The 14,651-nt window shown below is 55.2% G+C and overlaps 1 protein-coding gene across 1 annotated transcript; it reads left to right on the forward strand.

Moving 5' to 3' along the window:
• Window positions 1-1,885: 1,885 nt before the first annotated feature.
• CDX1 (caudal type homeobox 1) lies at window positions 1,886-14,235 on the forward strand. Its single transcript, XM_038150323.1, has 3 exons — window positions 1,886-2,365; window positions 13,613-13,758; window positions 13,979-14,235. The coding sequence occupies exons 1-3, from the start codon at window positions 1,939-1,941 to the stop codon at window positions 14,183-14,185; spliced, it is 780 nt and encodes a 259-aa protein (XP_038006251.1). The 5' UTR covers window positions 1,886-1,938; the 3' UTR covers window positions 14,186-14,235.
• Window positions 14,236-14,651: the final 416 nt, after the last annotated feature.

Here is a 14,651-nt window from a genome sequence, read left to right on the forward strand (position 1 = left end):
ATGGGAGGAAGAGGAGGAGTAGGGTTGCCTTGACTCTTTAGTTTGCCCAGAGCCATGGCTGTCCTGAGATCTTGGGGGAAATCCAGGATGGATGGGGTTATATGGCACATCAAGCGATCTGAGCTGAGTGCTGAGCTGAGATCATCACTCGGTGGGACAGTCATGACAGTCACCTTTGTCACAAGGGAGGGACCTGGGACAAGGCTGAGCAAGGGGTTGGGGACCCTGGAAGACCAGAGGGGATGCTGCAAAGTGCTCACCTCTCCTGGTGCCTCCAGCCATGCCAGGTTTGGGGGAGCAGAACCCAAGTGACGCCAGCCCTGGGGATGATTTCCCATTTCTGGGGGTTTACCCTTCTCTGTCCTCATAAACCAGACCCCCCACCTCCTACCCCTGTCCCCTCCATCTCATCCTGGCACCCACCCTTGCAGGAAGAGGATGTAGCACAGGGGAATATGTGCACCCAGTTTCAGGTAGAACAGGGGCTAGACCAATGGGATGAGGTTCTTGAGACTGACACAGACCACTGAGGGTCCAGAGCTCCATCACAGAAGTTTTATTCTCTCCTCTCAATGTCATCCTTAATATCTTTTTTTTTTTCTCCTGTTTCCTATTGTTGAATTCCAGACTGTTTTGGTCCCAAGAGTGTGATGATCATCCTTGCCCAGCTCACATTTCTAGAGGGGAAGGGGCTGGTGCAGAGGAAAGGACAGAGGCAGCCTTGAGGAAGTGGCAAAACACCCTCCTGAAACCTCTATGGACTCTGCTTCTGACTGAGGAGAAGAAGCCAGCCTGCAAATGACAGCTGTGGCTGCAGTGGGGCCAGTGGAGCTGGAGAGTGACACTGGCAGGGAGGGGGACACCAGTGGGGCTGAGGGTCCTGGCTGCCAGTGGTGGGGGTTTCTGGGCAGTGTGTCACCAGTCCCTCTGGAGTGCGGGTGTGTCTGACCTGACAGGTGACGAGTGGGTGATCTCTGCTGGGGTGTTTGTGGCTGGCTCTTCCCACCTTGCAGGCAGACAGGGCTTCACAGGCGTCCCCTTTCTGCTTGATTTTCCCTATCACCAACATACGGGGATGGTTTTGCTTTCTTAGGAGAGAAAACAGGTGAGCAGCTCCTCTTGCTGCAGGGCCGTGAGCCCCCTGGAGATGTGTCAGCCCAGGAACTCCCAGCAGTGGCCATGGTGTCCGTTCTCCCTGACACAGAGTCTGCCCATCTCTCCTGCTCCCTGGGGCTGGGCTGAGCTTTGCTCTCAGGATTGGAGGGGTGGATTTGCCCTGGGATGAAAGAGATGCAGACCCAGAGCCTCCACCAGCCCCTCTTTTCCAAAGAGGCAGATGCTGGGCACAGGAAAACGCCATTCAGAGCAAGAACTTGGTGTCCTCCAACGTGGGGACAGGGCAGGTGACACACAGACACAGGCCAGCTTGTCCCCTGCGTGCAGCCAGCTTTTAATGCAGAGGTTCATCCCAAGGTGTCCTGTTCCTGGGGTAGGGATGGCGGTGGGGTCCCTTGGGGCATCCTCATGGGTCTCCTGCAGCACCCTAACGTCCTCAAAGCCAGCTGCTACAGGGGGACCACGTCCTGTGGCATGGGCACAGTTGTGGGGTAGTGACAGAGGGGCTGGGGGGTGCTCGGCGCTCCCTGGGGTCACCCCCTACCTCATCCTCCTCGCAGCCAGAGTGGGAAGTTTGAACTCGTCCCCCTCACCCGCTGGGGTTTCTGCACTTTGAAATGCAAACCTGCCTTTCAATGCAAATGCTGCGAGAGGTTGGGCCCAATAAAAGCCCGTGGGCAGGGAGGTGCCTGGCCCCAGGACAGGCTCCCCAAGGCGCCCAGGTGAGTGCTGCCGAAGGAGGGGCGGCCGCCTCCCCGCCAAACCCCAGCGCCGCGGTCGCGGCTCGGCGGCGCAGCATGAGCGCGGGGCCGGCCCGGGAAGATGTACGTGGGATATCTTGTGGATAAGGACACCAACATGTATCCCAGCCCGGTCCGGCACCCCAGCCTCAACCTCAACCCCCAGAGCTACGTGCCGGGGCCGCCGCAGTACTCGGACTTCGCCAGCTACCACCATGTGCCGGGCATTAACAACGACCTGCACCACGGGCAGCCCGCGGCCGCCTGGGGCTCTCCCTACACCCCTGCCAAGGACGACTGGCATTCCTATGGCACCGCTGCGACGCCCGCCACCGCCAGCCCGGGCCAGTTCGGATTCAGCCCCCCAGATTTTAATCCCATTCAGCCTCCGGGCTCTGGACTCCTGCCTCCCCCCATCAGCAGCTCGGTGCCCCAGCTCTCCCCGAACGGCCAGAGACGCACCCCGTATGAGTGGATGAGGCGCAGCATTCCCAGCACCAGCAACAACGGTAAGGAAAGGAAAGCCCCAGCCCTGCAGCCCGGCGCCGTGCCCAGAGCACAGGATCCCTCTGGAGCCCTGCAGGGCTGCATCCCGCCCTGTGGCTCTCCCTGCGTGGGGACTGCCAGAGGGACAGCAAGCTTGGCCTGCCTTTGGCACGACACCCAGTCCTCAAAGAGCAGGGCAGCTCTGAGGTGGCAGGGGCTGAGGATGAGTGCTGTCCTTCCACGCTGGCAGCTGGGATTTCATGGCTGGAATGTCATTTTCCCCAACTGGTGCCATTGCCTGCAGCCACCGGGTAGGATGGGCAGAGCCAGAGACCCCCAGGACCCTGGAGCTGTTCGATGGGGGTCTCAAAAGTGTGGGGGTGAGAGTGTGAGGCTGTGGCTGTACATGAGAGTGTGAGCTGGCTGCGTGAGAGGCTGTGTATGGGGGGTGTGCAAGGGGCCCAGAGCTGCGTGTGTGTGCAGGGAAGGAGCTGTGTGTATGTCCGTGCTCTGTGTGTGCATGAGGCGGATTCACTGCGGTGCTGCAGGCTCTGGGTGAGTGTGCAGGGCACCATGAGCCGTGTGTGTGTACAGGCAGTGCCACCAGCTGTGTCTGGGGGAGGTGACAGTGTGCTCAGTGTGTGTGTGCAGGGTGCTGTGAGGACGGCGTGGTGCATGGTGTGTGTGTGAGGGGCACCGTGTGTGTCCTGGGGACAGTGCCACGTGGAGGGTGGCTGTGGGTGCTGCAGGTGCACGGGCCAGTGGGTGCCCGGCTCTGCAGGAAAGGGGGCCCTGGTTCCTGGGATTACCTCTGCCTGGTCATGCTGTCTCCAGGGTCCTGTCCCCGCTGAACTCCTGACCTGGGGGAAGCGTCTGGGTGACCCCAGCCCCCTACCCGCCCTGCTGCCCACTTCAAAGGCGGTGGGCAGGTCCCCCTTGGGGCCAGCCCAAATTGACAAGGACTTCTCTTTGTCATGGAGATGGTGGCCGGCTCCTTTGGCAGTGAGGTGAGGTGCGGGCCCTTTGTCCTGACCTACCCTCACCCTTTCATCTTCCCAGCCTGGACCCTTCCCAGCAGGACCCATGGGGCTTGCCTGAACCTGCCACCCCTCTCCCTCTCCTGTGCTGGCCATGAGCTCCTCAGAGCACTGCTGGGGCCAGCTCATTACAGGAGTGGCTGTGGGCATCTCTCAGGGGCGAGTTTGCTTGGAGTTACTGCTGCCCCAGATCCCTGGAATCAGTGTCTGGGCTCCCTCTTTGCAAAGTGACTCCAGTGTTTGGCTTGATTTTGGCTCTGCACTGTTCCCAGAGGCCAAGGGCCATCTAAGGGTCTTCTGCAGAGGTGTCTGGGGTCTTCCGGCATGGAAAATACCAACTCATATTCCCAGAATCTCTGTGGCAGGGATGGGGACCAGTGTGCAGTGGAGCAGGCAGAACATCCCGATAAATGGAAAAAAACCCAGCCCCAGTCTGGAAAGAGGAGGGAGAGGCAGGCTGGTATTTCCTGTCCCGTTTTAAGCACTGAATGTAACTATTTAGGAAAAACGCTTCCCCCCAGATGCAGTGATGGAGACCCACAGGCCTGCCAGGGCTGAGGGCTTCCCTCTGCCCAGGGTGGAAAGGGGAATGTGACCTGTAGCCTTCCCCTGCAGCAGGGACCCTGCCACTTCTGTAGGTTTTGTAGGTCTGAACATCTTGGTTTCTTCTGAGAAGAGAGGTGGGAGGGGAAATGAATGGGGAAGGAAAGCCATCAGCACACCTCTCCTCTGGATCAAGGCCATGGGTTTACACCCAGCAGTGGGGCCAAGATAAAGCAGGAGCTTGAAAGTGCCTCTGATTGAGTTAGACAACAATTGAGTTGATTGAATTCTGGAAAAATATCATTAGTTGCTTAGTTTGTATCTCTTAGATCAAATACATACAAAGGAACAAATAAAGCAGCCTTGTTCCTCTCACACACAGGGGAGCTGCCCCAGCCCCACCACAGTGATGCAGGGGTGAAAGGCTCTTTCTTGGGGTGCTTTCCTTAGGATGGAAGCTCCTTTTCTAAGTCACCCACAGATTAAGGACCTGTCCTTGCACCTCTGCTGGGTCCAATCCCAATGCTGCTGCTGCCAAGCAACTGCAGGGTTTGGTCCTGGTGGGATCATGAGCTGGGAGATGGTGGGATGCAGTTGGTGTTTTCCAGTGCTGGCCTTTAAATAAAAGTCTTCATTAAGCTTGAAAAAGAGTAGGGCAGAGATGGGTTTGACATAGATAAGGGTGAAGTTCTTAGATGAATCATTTTATTGAAATCAATGAACTGGACTTTGATCAGTCTGGATTGATAAACTCCTCGTCTCACCGCAGTGGGAATAGGAAATGAATGCATGGAGCTTTTTGCTATAAATATCAACAGTTTCATTGTGAATGCTATAAATCATAATACTTCAGAGGGTTGTAAATTAATGTTCCCTTTCTGTCTTGGCTCGTATGAACAGCTTCTGGCCATAGTTTGAAAGCTTTTGGGGAAGAGCTGCGTGGTAGCAAAATAAAATGTTGTGCAGGGAATATGAGTGTGTCAGGCACTTCTGCAAATATGATCCAGAGCTTGAGAAAAATCAATGAGAAATCTCCCAGTGACTCACTGCAGAGTCAGGCTTTACAGGGGGGTGATTTTCTGTACCTGTTGCTACATTCATGTGTGCTTCATCTGGCTGAGCTGAGATAACCCAGCAGCAGAAGGGATTAAACACCAGCCACCAGGATTTGGGAGTTACAGGGTGCCGAGCTGGAAGATGTCCCCAGGCCTCATTTCTCTCTCCAATGTCACCTCCTTTTCTGCTCATAAAATCTTCACTAGCAGCATGTCAGAGCCGCATGCTTCCTCCTTATTCACAATTATTTGCAAACTTCCCTGTGAATTGCACCCAGGGTTTATAAAAAGCTCAGGAAGGTGGCTGGAAGTGGAGCTGGCTGAACTTTGAAATTCACCCTCTGCTTGTTAGTCATGCAAATCCTCAGATACTGCCTCGGGTCTGGCTTTTAGGTCACTAATTGAGCAGGGGCTGCAGTGCTAAATATTGCAAGTGAAAGTGCAGTTGGAGCATCCCTTGCAGAGGCAAATGTGCTCAGGGCTTTGTGTGGTACCAATGCCCGTGGTGCCCATGCAGGTTTTGGGGTGATGGAGAGCAAGCAGTGATGCTCTGAGCATGTGGTGATTTGCTGGGTGTGCAGTTTTCCATCTCAGTTTCATTATTTCTAGGTCAGTTTTCCAGCTCTGTTTATTTTCCTAGTGGGGCCCGTGAACACTGGGGGAAAGAGTTCAAATCCCAATAATGAGACAGAAACGTTTCCCCTGGACTGCTGGGATTCATGCTGTGCTTGGTATGTTTTGGGATGATGGTGCTGGCTGGAGGACAGTGCATTGCCTGGTCGGTTCCCTGCATGGGGAGCCTCTCTTTAGGCCATGCTCATTCCCCGTGAGACCCTTTCCTTCACTGGGACACTTGGGATGTGTGTCAGGCCCCTCAGTCTTCTCCCTTTGAATTATTAACCCACAACCTGCTCCTGGCCCCAGCTGGGGTTTGTTGACTGCTTAGCCTGCTGGCCAAGGTACAGGCCTCTCCAACTTTCCTAGAATTGACTTTCCTTGAACAAAAAGGGCTTCCCTGGAGCACTGGCAGTACCTACGTGATGGGCTTGGCTGGCTAATACCAGGATTAGCAGAGGGACACTTTAAACCTCTGGCCAATGACAGATGTTTCCTAAAGGGGACCTTTCAAGGACACCCACTCCAGTCCTGTTAGCTTTGTGATTGCTTGGATAAGGGGCTGCATCCTCCCCCCACACTGCCCCATGGCAAGGATGGGCCAGGTCCTGTGGGGCTGCAAAGGGGGAGAGGAACCCTGGTGTCCATATGGGACCCCCACTGCCTTGCTGTCCTGCTCTTCCTGCTGCAGATGAGCCACATCCAGCCAGGAGGCAGGCTGGGATGAGCTGGATCAGGCTGCAGTGAGGTGAGGTGAGGTGAGGTGCTGGCTGGGGCTGTGCCCAGCCCACGTGTGCCAGCAGCCCGTGTGCCACCCGGCGCTCCCGTCCCCCCGCGCTGCTCTGCTCTTTGACCCAGCGCAGGAGCCAGCCTGGCAGCACTCAGCTCGGCCTCATAAAACATGGGAACAACTGAAGGAATTTGCCAGTTGCCAAAATAAAGGATCCAGTCACTGCAGGGCTGGGAAAGACCTGCCCCAACACCCAGCTTCTGATTGTGTTGTCCATGCCAGCTTGCTGCAAGCACCAGGCGTCTGCTCTTCATCCCCTTGGGGTTTGCACCTCCTGGGAGGAGGATGGAGCTTGCAGGAGGGGTGTCCTCACCAATGGGTGCGGATGTGGGTGCAGCTCTTCCCTGTCCCACTGTGCTGGCTGTGCAAAACCCAGCCAGGGCCAGCCTGTTCTCCCATGCACCGGTTTGCACTCTCCAAATCCAGCTCTTTGACCAGGTGTTTCTGCCCTTTCCTGGCAGCAGGGCTGCCCTGCCTGACTGTGCTACAACCCCCAGGCATGCATTCCCCAGCCACACACTCACACTTAGAGCAAAGCTTTTTAGGGAGCACAGAGCCTGGTCCTCAGTGAGCAGGAGAGCAGAAAGCCATTGGGTCAAGCGGAGCAGTTTGGCAAGTGAAATGTTCTCAGTGCTCACCATGCCAAGCTGAACCAGGTTTTATTGCTACCTGGTGCACGTGGGAGAATTGCAGTTTGCTCTGAAGCCTTTGGCACCAGGAAGAAATGTTCAGGTTGTACGAGGTGAACTGCCATGGAGAGAGCTACCCTGGGTGTAGGAGCATTGCTGGGCTCCTTGGAGGGGCCCTCAGACTCCAAGATGAGTCCTGCCTCAACCCTGATGTCTCAAGTGCCCATTTTTCCAACATTTTTCCAACTGAGGCACACAGTCCCAGGGTCAGAGCCATGAGATTCCCTGGACAGCTTAATCCCCAGTCCTTCTATAGCTCCACGGGGGGAAATCCCCCTCAGCACCCCACAAAACTGAGGACAGCCAGCAGAGAAATGCCCCATGACAGAGACCCCAGGCCCAGGAAAGGGGCCTGCTTTAATTTTATAACCCAGAGTAGAGATGGGGGAGCTTTGGCAGAGTCCGTTCAGTGAGGATTCATCCAGCATTCCCTCCCTCCTCAGCACTGAGACATTAAATATGTACAGAGAGGATGTGTGGTTCCTCTCACCCAGTTTTTGACACCCAGCCGTTGTCTAAATGCAATGCATTCTGGCAGAGGAGTGATGTCAGGCAGGGATCTCGGGGAGGATTGCCCTACAGAGGGGGTCGTTTCTCACTGGCTGGGATGAAACAAGCCACATGGCTCTGCTCCTTCGCCCCGTGCTGGTCGGCCCATCCATCACTCCTCTGCTTCCTGCGGCACAGGAGAAATAGCTGAGGATGTTGAAGTATGCAAGGCAAGGGGAAGGCTTGTGAAAACCGTGAGCTGCTGGTTCCCAGCACTCGGGGAGTGTGAGGGGCTCGGGTTTACCCCCCCCTCCCAGGCCACAGAGGAGCGTGGGTGTTTTGGAGTGGCTGCTGGAGCTGGAGGGGAAAGAAGGGGGAGAAATGAGTGTGGGGAGAGGGTGAACAGGATGGGCATCAGAGGCCCAGCCCTTGCCACCACCAGTGCAGGCTTTGGGGTTCCCGCTTGTGGTGGGTTTAGGGATGGTGAAGGAGCTGGGCTGTCTGTCCCGAGCCTCAGCCCCAGCGCTGCGCAGCGCGGCTCCCATCAGCGCTGCTCGGCAGAGGGAGCATCGACCCCTCTGCACGCAGGCAGCTGGAGCACATCTGGCTGCCAGATGAGGGTGGCTCCAGCCAGCCTGGAGGCTCCTGAGCTTTAGGAGCCGACCTCAGCCCTTTCCTGGGCCTGGGGTCTCTGTCATGGGGCATTTCTCTGCTGGCTGTCCTCAGTTTTGTGGGGTGCTGAGGGGGATTCCTCCCCATGGAGCTGAAGGAGGAGTGGGGATTAAGCTGTCCAGGGAATCTCATGGCTCTGACCCTGGGACTGTGTGCCTCAGTTTCTCCAGCTGTTGCATTGCCTAAGCTCTGTCAGGGATGAGGGAAGTTTTCCTTGATCCTTTCCCTGAGTAGAAATGCCAGATCCTGACAGAGCACTGATTCCTCTGGGATGGGAGGATTTTATCCTCTTTGCAAGTAGATGCTGCTCGTTCAGAATGGATCAGCTTTATCATGGAGAGGAAGCAGCCACATGGAGGGGACAGCCTTGTGTCCTGTTTGCTGCACTTTACCTCTGATATGGACCAGTTCTTTCCCAGGTGCTCCGTGGTGACAGGACTTTTACACCTGATGCTTTTCAGCGTTATAATATTGCAATGCCATCAGATAGTGTGGGAGCAGGCCCCCAGTGCAGACAGATGGGCAGACAAGGCTGTACAGATGGAGCCCACTGGGGCCAGAGCACAGCCAGGAAGATGGGATCAGGCAGGATGGCTCTGGGAGCACAAGGAGCCAGCACAGAGCAAGGCATGAGAGCTGCTGAGGCAGCCTGGCAGCAATGCCTCCACCCCCCCTGCCAGCACCTCCTCTGCAAAGCAACATCCAGTGTGTCCCCAGGCCTTGGGGACCTCTGCTGTGGGGTGCAACAGCTGTCACTACCGTGGGTTCTGATCTCAGTGGCTCCAGCCAGTGGGCTGGGGATGCCATACCCCAGCTTCCCTGAGCAGAGCCCTGACGGCTGCACAGCAGCTTCCCACAGAGCCAGAGTTTGTGGTTGTGGTAATTTTGAGCTGCTTTGACCTGTGAAATAGAGACTTTTAGGAAAGTGCTGCAGTTTATGCTCCTGGCTGCTGGCAGCTGTGCTGTTCCTGCTGTGCCTGGGAGAAATGTGTCCCATGGATGGGGATCCTCCCTTTGGAGCTGGGCTGATCCCCTCATAACATGCCAGCTTGTGCTCCACCTCCACACAGGGTGCCACTGCCACCCCACCATCTCTTTCCTCCCTGGTTTGAGCCAGCCCCTTCCCAGCTGTTATTAGAGCTGCTCAGCCCCAGTCTCACAGTGCCCAGTCTTTCTATTCTCAGTCTGTCAGGGTTTTTGGGGCACAGTTTTTCACTCAAAGCCATCCTTTGGGCAAGCCAGGTCTGGGGATGGTGAAATATCCCCTTCCTGGCAACCTCCACTGTGGCTACGAGGGGAGAGAGCTTGGGATGGTGGGCACAGGATCCACTTTGCTCTTCCCTCACCCTGCCAGGCTCCTGACCCAGCCCAGGGCAGGAGCTCTGCTATTCCTGTCTTGGGCAGGGCTGCTGTGGGCAGTGAATGCAGGGGGGGGTCAGGGCTCCATCCCCCTGTGGGTGTGCGTCCCTTGGGCTTTGCAGAGCACATTAAAGCTATTCCCTTATCTAATCGTGGCTCAGGTGAGTGCTATTAGGGTTACTCATTAACAGTGGTAACGATACCCTCTCCGCACGCTGTCATTGGCCCTGCCTTGATCCCAAAGCCCAAACCATTCCCACTGGCCCCACGGATGGCTCCATTTGCCTGTCCCAGCAGTTCCTTTGCCTGGTCTTTCAGGGACAAGAGGCTGTAAATGCATAGCAGGGTTGGAAGTGGCTAACAGCTGCGCTAAGAGACATCACTGGCACCCCCTCTGCACCCCATCCATGCTCCCTCTTGGGGCAGCAGCCCCAGCTCCAGGTTATCCCAGCCATGGGACAGCCTGTTCCAGCTTTGCCAGGCTTGGCTGGAAATGCAGGAGCAGTTCCATCCCTCTGTTTGGTATGAGGGCTCCCCGTAAGGAACCGGATTGGCTTGTCCCGAATTTCCTCTTTCTTTTCACAGAGCCATAAAAGGTCTCCAGGAGAGAGTTAAGTGTAACCCAGCATTCATATTCAAGGTAGTTGAATTATTCATTGTCAATAGTATTTCTTGCAAATCCTTTTCTTTTCCTTGTGAATCACCCACAGTACATCCCTGAATTCAGCAAACATCCGAAAACAGCAATTAGAGGAGGTGAATAACTTTCCATCTCTGGCTTGGTCGTCAGCCCCCTGATTTGAGTTTTTTCTACCTGATATTGAGCAGCAAGTGATGATATTGATACTGATATTGAGCCTGGTGCCCAGCTCACCCTGTGATCGCTCTGCCAGCCCTGAGGCAAAGCCCAGCCTCCATCCAGGATGAAGGATGAAGAAGGAATAACAAAGACCAGGCTGTGATGGATCTATTTACAGCTGCAGCAGGAAATAATAATTCCTACTGAAATTCATGGCATATGTGATATTCACAAACTGCCTTATTTCTTTAGTCTTTAACTTATTTTTTTTTTTACTCTATATGTCAACTCTTTCACTTTCCAGGTGTTCCTTTTTTCCAAACAGTGGGATTCAAATAAAAACATTGCAAGTAAGACCATTTTAAAGCTATTATCTCTTTAGAGAGGATTTTGCTTTCAAATAAAACAAAAAAAAAAAAGATAAATCTATGAGAAAGAAAAAGCTTGCAGGAGCCCCTGATCCTGGAGCAGCCAGAGGGAGCCCAGTTTCTCACAGAGCTGCTAAACCTCACATAAATCTCCACCAGAGCATCTGGTTTCTGCTGTTACTTCTTGGGAATTGCTGTGTTTGCAGATTCAGCACAGGTCCCCCCTGGGCTGGGCTGCAGAAGTTCTTTTGATGATGGTGAACCTGGTGAGAGGCAGCAATGACCCCTGGGATGGACAGGGGCCCTGTGGGAGGGTGAGGACAGGGTGGGATCCTGCTTGGGCTGAGTGCCCCCAGCATCACTCCAGCCCAGCAGGGTTCCCGTGGGCAGTTCTGTTTGGAGCTGTCACAGCAGATGCGTGCCAGACAGGAGACCAGTGCCTGGCAAAGCTGCCATCACCCCTTGCACATGGAATATCTGTGTTTCAGCCCTGTCTCTGCAGACACTCCATGAACACCTTGCTCAATCTAATTAACCTTTTTTACCCTTTTGTTAACCCACAGTCACCCTGTGTGCTATGCACAGGTTTGACCTGCTGGGGGTGAGGAGGGATTAGGTGTTTGCTTCTGACCATCCCTGGGGTGAGCTGGGCTTCCCACTCTGTAACATTCACTGAATTCATCACATCCCTCAAATACGAGTTAGTGGCTGAAGTCCTGCCCTGGTGCTGGAAATCTGGTTCTATTCCTGGTCATGTTGCAACCTTGCTGGGCTCCTTCCCTCTTCCACGGATCACTGGAGAGCTTCAGTGCTTCTTGGGAACTGTGCTGGGACCCTCACCCATCACCCCCTCCTGCTGTGCTGAGCCCGGGCCAGCACCACCAGGAGCAATGGCAGGAGGTCACAGACAGTGGCACAGGCATGGAAACTGGGTGCTAACTCGAACTGAGTCACTGCTGCTGGTGTGCCTGGCAGGGCCAGCATCAAGTCCCAGCAGGGTGAGATGCCTTCCATGCCCATCCCAGGTCCTGCTGGCTCCCACTCGTGCTTCCACTCTTGGTTTGCTCAGTGGTCAATGCCATAAGCTGCATTCTTGTGGCTCCTGCTTATTCAGTAGAAAACCAGCTGCTTTCATCCATCCCATGTGATGCTGCAAGGAAGCCCCTCTCCCGCCTGCAGTACTCTGTGGCCATGGGTCATCCTGTCTTGAACTCTTTCACATTTAGGTTTCAGCATAAGGAGTGGCTTAGGAATGTCTGCATCTCCTTGCAATGGGAGAGCAGGAGAGAGACACTGTTAAAAATAAAACTGAGCTGGTTGACAAACAGATTTGCAGCCTGGAGGTTGGGGTTTGCTCTCTGGATGTTCTCTGATGTCTCATGAGGGTGTCTAGAGCCCAGTTTTCCTCTGCATTACCTAAGCTCCTGCTTCCACTCAGATGGTGTCAGAATACAATTGTACTGCTGGGACTGCCCAGTGTCCAGCTGATTTGGCCTAAATGGGTGGATGTGCAAAGGACTTGTTAGGGAGGGCAAATGAACAGAATGGCAGGCACACAAAGATCCCATTTCCTGGCAGAACCAGGCTGAAAGCAGGGTTATGTAGGTTGCTGGGTCACTGGAAATCCCTTTCTGCACATCTGCAGCAGTGGTGTGCAGTATCTTGGCCGTGTTGATACACCCAGGGCAGCCCCAGGGAAATCCATGGAGCTGCTCTGAGCTTGCTCCCACTCCTTCCCACAGCAGCACTGCTGTCAGCATCAGAAACTCAGAAGAAGATGGGCAAACACATCTGCCAGGCAAACAAATGGCCAGGCATCATCCCTCTCGATTCCCTGGAACAGGATTTTGTAATTTTGGGTGGAGAAGCAAATATTCACAGCTGTGTTTATTCCCTGCCTATGGGCTCTTCTGCAGAGGAAAACACCAGGAACTTGTCAGCAAACTGCCAGGCATGGGTGTCCTCCCTCAGAGTGCCACCTGCCCCCACAGCCCAGGCAGAGTTCCACAGCTCACCCTGTGTGCCTGTGGAATAACAAAGGAGCTTAGGAAGAGACAGCTGGGCTACCTTTGACTGCATTTTTCTCCTAGAAAGTCGCAGGGGCCGTTTGCAGACCCATGGGATGTGCATCTGTGTGCACAGACGTGGGGATCCTGATGGCCCCAAGCTCTGTCCATATCTGGGGCACCAAGGGGAGATTCAGGCTGGCTTTGGCCAAACACTCCTGGCATATGGAGCCAGTCCCCAGGAGTGCTCAGGCATCATGTGAGCCGTCTCCAGTGTATCTTTGAAGACTGCACCTAAGGCACTGCCCTCTGTCTCAGCTCAGTACAGGGAGAAGGAGAGTAACCCTCTGGGTGGCACCGAAATGTGATCCTTCCAGGGTTTTTTGTCCTTCCCCTCTTCTGATCCATGCACGTTCAAGTGATGGCACCTTGGTTTGGGGCTTCCTAGAAAAAGAGCTGGGCCTTTCTTAGCCCTGCCAGGCAGCCTGTCCTCAGCCCACCACAGGACCTGCAGCTCTGCTCCTCTCAGAGGCCACGTGTCATGACACGGGGGATTTATGGTCCCTCTTCTGGGGCACCTCTGAATCCCTCCTGCTCTTTCCTCCAAGCAATTCCACCAAAGCCCAGGTCCTTCCCAACAAGAAGCAACAGTCTGGTGCAAAACAGGAAGGATGTTAAAGCCAGTAGAATCCTCCTGACTCTCCCACTGGTCCCCAGGGCATTCCCATGTTTCTCCTGAGCTCTCCACAGGTTGTGTGTCTCCTCCGTGCCCTTGGGGATGCTCCTTTCATTCCACTGCTCCTCTTCTTCTCCCACTGGCTCACCCCCCACTGTGCTCTCTCTGGCAGGCAAGACCAGGACAAAAGACAAGTACCGGGTGGTGTACACGGACCACCAGCGCCTGGAGCTGGAGAAGGAGTTCCACTACAGCCGCTACATCACCATCCGCCGCAAGGCCGAGCTGGCCGCGGCGCTGGGGCTCACCGAGCGGCAGGTCAGTGCTGCAGCGTCCCAGAAACCCCGGCCCGGGGGACGTGGGGTGGGGAAGGGCCAGGGCTTCAGCCCAAGCAGTCAGAGGAGGCCCCACCTGGCTCCACAGACATCCCTTCCTTTCCAAACTTTGGGATGCCCTCCCTGCCCCATGGGGACTGGAGGCTGTCATCCTTGCCTGAGTCCATCCTCATCTCTTCATTGTCATCTTTTCCGTTCTGCAGGTGAAAATCTGGTTTCAGAATCGGAGGGCGAAGGAGAGGAAGGTGAACAAGAAGAAGCTGCAGCAGCAGAGCCAGCCCACCAGCACCACCACGCCGACCCCACCAGCTGTCAGCACCCTGGGACCCATTGGAGGCCTCTGCAGCAGCAATGCCCCCAGCCTCGTCTCCTCATCTCCGCTGACAATCAAGGAAGAATTCATGCCTTAACCCTCTTCATCAGCTACAGACCCCAAGAGAAAAGCACTATGCAGCAGAGCCCTGCCAGCCCATGTGCTCTGAAGGGTGACAGCCCCTTCCCAAAGACATGACTGTCCCTGGCTGAACCCGTGGGGCAGACAGCGAGGCTGGGCCGGGTGGCACTGGGGCCTTCCCAAGGGACTGGTGGGCTCTTCACTGTGTAAAAAACATGGGTTAGGTACTGTGTCCCATAGGAACCACACACTGGTTTGGTCTCTGGTCTGTGTAGCAAGGTCCTGGTGTCAGCAGAAGGAAGGGGGTGATAGTGGAAGAGGGCTTTCCTGTGGTGCTCCAGGTGCTTCCTTTGGTGTTCCTGGCAATCCAGCTGCCTGGTGCATTTGGGCAGCTCGAACAAGACTGAAATAGAAAAAAGACCTGGCTGGACTCAAGACAAAATGAATTTCTGCTGAGCTGGTCTCCCGGGAAGCGAGGTGAG

This window comes from Motacilla alba, chromosome 13, assembly GCF_015832195.1.
Source record: "Motacilla alba alba isolate MOTALB_02 chromosome 13, Motacilla_alba_V1.0_pri, whole genome shotgun sequence".
Taxonomy (NCBI): Eukaryota; Metazoa; Chordata; class Aves; order Passeriformes; family Motacillidae; genus Motacilla; species Motacilla alba.

Coding starts and splice junctions, on each gene's coding strand:
- CDX1 (XM_038150323.1), top strand. CDS start 1,939: ATGTACGTGGGATATCTTGTGGATAAGGACACCAACATGTATCCCAGC. Junction 2,366..13,612: donor TCCCAGCACCAGCAACAACG/GTAAGGAAAGGA, acceptor TCTCTCTGGCAG/GCAAGACCAGGACAAAAGAC. Junction 13,759..13,978: donor TGGGGCTCACCGAGCGGCAG/GTCAGTGCTGCA, acceptor TCCGTTCTGCAG/GTGAAAATCTGGTTTCAGAA.